Source organism: Lolium perenne, chromosome 4 (genome assembly GCF_019359855.2).
Source record: "Lolium perenne isolate Kyuss_39 chromosome 4, Kyuss_2.0, whole genome shotgun sequence".
NCBI classification, from domain to species: Eukaryota; Viridiplantae; Streptophyta; class Magnoliopsida; order Poales; family Poaceae; genus Lolium; species Lolium perenne.
Window position 1 is genome coordinate 123,142,846 of NC_067247.2, and position 6,679 is coordinate 123,149,524.

The 6,679-nt window shown below is 42.0% G+C and overlaps 1 protein-coding gene across 2 annotated transcripts; it reads right to left on the reverse strand.

Moving 5' to 3' along the window:
- Window positions 1-306: 306 nt before the first annotated feature.
- Window positions 307-6,254, reverse strand: LOC127293799 (uncharacterized). 2 transcript variants are annotated; one of them, XM_051323458.2, is made up of 6 exons: window positions 5,584-6,254; window positions 5,242-5,318; window positions 4,870-4,918; window positions 4,468-4,552; window positions 1,084-1,216; window positions 307-850 (listed from the first exon to the last, which is right to left on the reverse strand). In XM_051323458.2, exons 1-6 carry the CDS (start codon window positions 5,942-5,944, stop codon window positions 467-469), a joined length of 1,089 nt encoding a protein of 362 aa, XP_051179418.1. In that variant the 5' UTR covers window positions 5,945-6,254; the 3' UTR covers window positions 307-466. The 2 variants fall into 2 exon arrangements, with proteins under 2 accessions (XP_051179418.1, XP_051179419.1); XM_051323459.2 differs by having other exon boundaries at window positions 1,084-1,210; window positions 5,584-6,252.
- Window positions 6,255-6,679: the final 425 nt, after the last annotated feature.

Consider the following 6,679-nt stretch of genomic DNA (forward strand, 5'->3'; position numbering starts at 1 on the left):
TTTCAAATTTATTACCATTTCAAAATGTGTCTTAGATAAATTATGAAATAAAGGAAGAAATATGCTCTCATAAGCCAAAACACCACTCCTCCCAGTCCGCCTGAATCACGGCCAGTCCCGATGTATATTATTAGAATCATCATGAAGCCCCTAGAGTAATTTTTTAAATAATAATAATAATAATAATAATAATAATAATAACCTAATTTTTTGTTTCTAGGGACTTGAACCTGAGGGCTGGGTTGTAGATCTACTTCTCTAACAAAGTGAGCAAGGCTTACACTATCAATAAAGTTATCATAATGCTTTAATCTAAGATCTACTTCGGATTAAATCAAGGAAAATGCCAAGTTAACACACAAGTAGTACATTTTTTTTTAGAAAAGGAAGCAGCTAGCATCTTGATCTTATTCTAATTTTCACTCTCACTCTATGGAATTAAAATCAGTGATAGTATCAGATATTATCACAAGCACTTTAGTAGAGTTAGCTCTTTGGACGCCGAGGACTCGACGCTGCGCTGTCCCTGCCGCTGCTGTTGCTCCATGCCATTTTGCCACCCCTGCCTCCCCAGACTCATCTCCAGGCTCGGTATCCTTGATGGCGCGTGCTGCTGCTTCGTGCATGCTTGCTCTGCGGCGCTGCCGGCACTCCTGCCGTTCAACTGTAGTGAGGGCGACAGCGATGGTGACGACGACGACGACGACCATCTCTTTGCAAGACCTGCGCCGGACGATCTAATCCTGTCCGTTTCATCATGGCCTGCATCTACACGCAGACGCTGTCCTTTGTCCTGCCCTGGGCGCTGGAGCGCACCATCTTGCTGTAATGCACCGCCGCCCCTCCATCCCTGTACAAACATGCATGTTGAAGTGGTTCTTTGGCAATGCAAATGTGCAATGGCTATGGTTTTCTACCAAATACAGATCATGAATATCCGTTCAGTCTTCAGTGCACAGGATGAGTAAATGATGCTCGTCCGGGCAATACTCACGACCATAAGGAGTACTACGATGCGATGCCTGAACCTATCGCCTTTCCAGCTAATAGTAATACAGGATCCGAGAGTTAACGAAAGATCACCTGGTTTTGTTTCATGAAGTATTGCTGAATGGACATGAGGTAGGGGCTAGGTAGCTGCATCCCGCCGCTGGCTTGCTGCTGGAGGTACGGCAGCTCCTCCACCGGCCGCGACGTCCACGGCTGTCTTCTGCAACTTGTACCAAATAATGTCAGTGTTCGCCTCAGATTTTACTCATCTCGTAACACAGTGAAGTTAGATGAGCTTAAGGTAATAAAGAGAAAATGAAGGGGCCTCTCGTGACCTATCACTGTGCATGAGGGTCCGATCCATGCAGGCAGGCAGACACAATGAGTACAAGAGCCAGCAAAACAGTTAAAACCATCAGGTCGATCGTCACACGAGCGAACCACGTATATGTGCGTACATGCGCGGCAGGAATTAAACTACCCCTGCGCTGCGCATGCAAGGCCCAGACCGAGAGGAGACTAGAGGCAAACACGACGAGCAGAAGACGCCTAGATACTGCATGCAGGATGCAGCTGCAGCCGGCGTAGTTCCTGCTGTATATGTCTCTCTGTGGGACTGTGACTGAGTGTTAATGCAATGGAACGCTGGCAAGCTGGCTTGTCCCTGCTCGCCACTCACTCACTGTGAATTTAAGCTACCTGAGGCTGGGCTAGAGTGGGTGCGGCAGGCTTTCTCAGCCGGTCAAGCTAAGGACAATGGATGGATGGCCGGATGGAGCGATCACATGAATGGACGGGTGGGTGGACGGTAGGCAGGCTGCGATCGACTGCGAGCGCCCTTGTTTTGTTCTACTTGTCTCGCGCCAAGATTCCGGCCACCACCCGGCGCAAATGGCCAGCCCCTGATGGGCGCAGGGGGACAATTTATATGGATCTGAGAACGATCATCACGACGCAGCGAGTCTTAGGCTGCTAGCTGCTCTCTCGCATAATGACATCTTTCCCTCTCAGCTGCATGCGATCGTAGTACCGCGAGTTAAGACAGGAGGGGAAAGAAAGTCTTGGCATCCATCATGATCAATCTTCCTTTCCCCCAGCCGGGTGGTGCCAGTACTGATCATCGTGGTACAATGTTTTGCGTGATTGATTTGCTAGAAGTTACTTTCCCTTTAAAGACCTGTCCCCCATGGTCACCCCAAGCTGGGCGCTACATGCATGCCTCTATAGTATATCGCAGTATGATTAACTGGAGCAGAGCGTAGAGCCAAGCTTGCTTTTAGTGCCTTCTCTGCATGGGAGTTTGGAATCAAACATCCGAGGACAATATGCCTGTGTGTACCAGACATGCAGCGAACTGTCACCTTGGCTAGCTACGTGCGTGTGTGTGTGTGTGTGTGTGTGTGTGGGGGGGGGGGGGGGATGGGATGTGTGTATTTGGATTCATGGGAGAAAATTATATATGGTGCTGAAATTATAACTGCTTACTATATTACGAGGGGAAAAATAATTTAAGAAAGTATCATAGATGTTGTGAAGTGAAAGTAAAATACTCGGTCCATTAATAGATGTCCGATGGTTCCTTTAAATTTAGATGTATCTATACACTAAAGTGTGTCTATATACATTTGAATTTAGACAAACTTTTGACATCAAAAGATGGACAGAGGTAGTACTTGGTTTACCTTGCACTCAGCTAATATCCTTAGATTAGAGTCAGTTCATATATAATTGTACGGACAAATGGTTATGAGATAATTACATGTTTCCATTAAGTAGATTTCTTATATTAATTTATCTCATGTGTAAAAAAAGTGATGGTTCAGCAACAGCCAAAAATAGTTGAGTAGGCCATGCAATTTATCTAGCTAGATCATTTTGGTGTTCTTGGATGTGAATTAAAATTTAAGACATTAACTAACCAACACCATTAAAATTTGGACCCACAATAATATGGAGACGTATCTTTTCTTTTTTCCCTGGAACTAATCTTTGAAATCATAAGACCCCCCCCCCAAATCGATGTGGAGATCCTCTCTTTCTCTATAGCTAATTTAGTATTAATAGTCGGATCCACATGTGTAGTACTACTATTTTCACTAAATGTAATAACCTCATTTTTCCATTGATGTAAGAATTTCTGTAGCAGAAGGAAAATGTGGTATCTTCAATTCACATGTTTTTTACATACATATATCATCACTCAAAGCCTTGTGGTCTTGTTAAAATGATAGTTGTTGTACCATGGGAGTTAACTCAAAGTAAGTGTATACTAACTCTCAAGTGAACTATAAAGTGAGTGTTAAGGACCTTACTCCATATGAATCTACATATATGAAATTCAGGCATACATTTTAAAAGTTCAATCAAATTTATAGCATATAATTATATTTGGATGGAAATTATTTAAGTTCATATAAAAAATGTCTCATGTAAAGTGTTAGATTAAACAATTATAGTAATGCACACTTTTTTTACAAAACAAGAGAGGATGATTACGTGTTTTTGCATAGAAGATATTAAGGTAGTACACTCTTGCTATCACCATTTCACACATTGCAAAAACACGAATTTAAATGTTAAATGGAACGTTTATTACATTTAAACATTTATAGTAGTTTGGTGGAACAATATAAAAATGTTATATGGCGTTCATGGATTTTCTAAATTCCTCCTAGATGCACTTAAATTTTATTTCTGTGAAGCGCCCTACTAACAATCTATGTATCTCTTAATTCTATTAATTGGATTATTATCTGCATTGTGCATATCACATTAATCAGATATATCATGTTGTGTGGCTTATGCATGTCCAGGATTATTTCGAGATCATGGTTGCATTTCCAAGTAAAATTAGCAGGGCATGTTTTAATATATATACTGATGGCTTTGTGCAATTTAAAGTAAATGATGTATCAAACTAGTATGAGACGTTGCCAACTTTTGACAGGAAATATATTTTTCCATTGAAAATTTTTCCATGGTACCATATCTTGTGAAGTTATAATAAGTTGCGTTGGAGATGAACTAGCTATAAGTTTCTAGTAAATTATGTAAATAGTTATGACAGTAACAGAAACTTCTGCATCAAAGATTTAATCAATTTTTATATTGATCTATAGTTTTCATGCATCGTCCAAATTAATCGATAGATGCAAAGCCTTATTCTAAAAGTAGTATCCAATGAGCATCCTAGTCCATCCAAGTTTAATCTGGAGATATCAATTAAGATATTGTTGTCAGATACCTCCAAAACTCTGCCATGTAATTCAACTCCATGCATATAGTTTATCACAAACATACAATCTGCTTAAATGCTTGCACGCACGGAATTTTTTAACGACATCCAAATGGAGCAAATATGGAGGCTGCAGACTTGCATACACACGGTGACAAAGGAATAATACAAAGCAACTTATTCTACTTGCATGATCGACATTATTACTTGAGTATTATATGACTATAAATATATTCGCAAACCTTGAAGTGATGTTGCCAAACACGTCAAAGCTATCCACTTCACCACCTCTCCTCGGGAAGCCCATATCTCTCATCTGGCCATGGCCTGCAGAACACCATTTATGCATGTCTGAACAATTAATAATAAAGTATAATGATAAATAATTTTCGAACATATGTTTGTTTGTGGATGTATGGACCATTCAGTATGTGTCCAAGAAACACAACTATAATTACAGCATCCGTTCTATTTCAGTGCTAGCTTTGTACAGTGTATACCGGACTAAGGCGCAAGCAAGCTCCACACATAGCCCATGTCAATAATTCAGATAGGATTATGTGATTTGACATTACTGGATGATCATTCAGATAAGAAAAAATGTCTCTGAAAAGAAGAAAACAAACACGTTGGCCGAATTTTACCTGCAGCACATGATCTGTCTGCAGCAGTTCCCTTCACTGTTCTGTACATCTGCATCAGGTCAAGCAAATAAAAAAGTAAGGAAAAGGAAGGATTAATTAATTTGTCAATGCCCCGTGCTGCCATTTGGTTTACTCTTGCAGCATACTAATTTAAAAACTTATAATGGTACTATGAATTAGACACAAGGGATTAGGTGAAAGAGACAAGAAATACTTGGCAACAGGTAGCAGAAAGAGTGGAGATGAGCTGATCCGTAAATCATAAGAAAAGACTAAATTATTGTTTCGTTCTTGAATGTTGCGAAACTAACAAGAAAATCATAGATGATAAGAAGAGAAAGAGATGAGTTCTCTCGACATCTAGTTACTTGCCTGCAGGTGGCTCTTGACATGAGCCAGTGTGAGATCCTTCACGTTCATCAACTCCAACACTGATTTTGGTGTTGCTCCTTGAAGATAGAAAATATAGATAGCTTAATGTTGAGAGATAGATATACATGTAATCCAAATGATTAACGAATCAATATAGGGATAGAGGAGACAAGGGATTTGGCAATAAAATTGCACCATATTTGTTGACTTCCTAAACATTCAGGTACATTGGCTATCTCAGAAAATTGGCTCATGTGATTATAAAGTAGCTCCAATCTAAGCAATGGCTCTTCTTAATCAAAAACCGAAACGAACAAACTGAATTCACTTTCATGAACGTACTCTCATGGCCACCAAGGAGCTGGACGGCTTGCACGAAGTGCGCATGGAGCGCCGTCGTCCACCGCATCCGTGGAGCCCTGGAGCTCTTCTTGCCACCAGCACCAGTACCCGATCTTGCTGCACCGCCGGAGGAGCCCGCCTGGCTGTCACAGGAGCTCTTCTTGAATCTCGGGATCTGGCTAGGTTGGTGCAGACGCTGCTGAAGGTCGGAGTGGCCATTGCGCGGCGCCGTCACCATGTCCAGCCCTAGACAAAGCTTCGTGGACTCTGCGGTGATGGCCATTTCGTCGCCGCCGACGTTAGTTGCTGACGGCGGGCTGATGTGGAGCGATAGATCCGGGGCAGCAGGAGCAGTCGCCATTGCAACTCACTGGCTAGCCGGCCGTAACAATGGTGCTGCTGCGACGATCGAGGAGTATGTGTGTGCGTGTGTCCGGGAAGCTACTTTCGAAGCTCCAGAAATGGAGTGATTAGGTCATGAGTGGTACATGATTCTTGTATAGGGGTTTGTGTTGCGTTCGTGTGGGTGAGATGAAGGTGCGGTAGTAGATGCATAGGGATGGGGGCTAGTGTGAGAGGGACGATAGCAATAGCAAGGTTGGTGGATCGTGAGGCCCAGCAGAAGTGTACCAGAGAGAGAGAGAGAGAGAGAGAGAGAGAGAGAGCTTCTCCCTGTTCCATGAAATGGTTAGAGAGGTGGAGAAGGCTGCAGGCAGGCACTAAAACCTTTGCAATTTTGGAGGGCTGTGACAACTGACAATGAGACATGGTCTTAACTCTTAGTTACTGGGTGGGATATCATGCACGGGCTAGCGCGAGTGATTCCAAATGATATGGGCATTTTTTATGTATACTCATTTGTCGTTTATATTGTATGCACCGGCTTTAGTATATTCCTTTGTCACGACCCATGCATGTATTTTTTGGAGTATCAGAGAACGAAATTCATTAGATTCTGAATAAATCCTGAAATGAAAGTGATTCTGAACGAACTTGCTCCGCAGAAACCTGACTTGCGTGGACTTGGAATCAAATACCAACAAATATTCATTACATCAGATTAATGGACGTAAGAGAACCAAGTATTGACTCAATT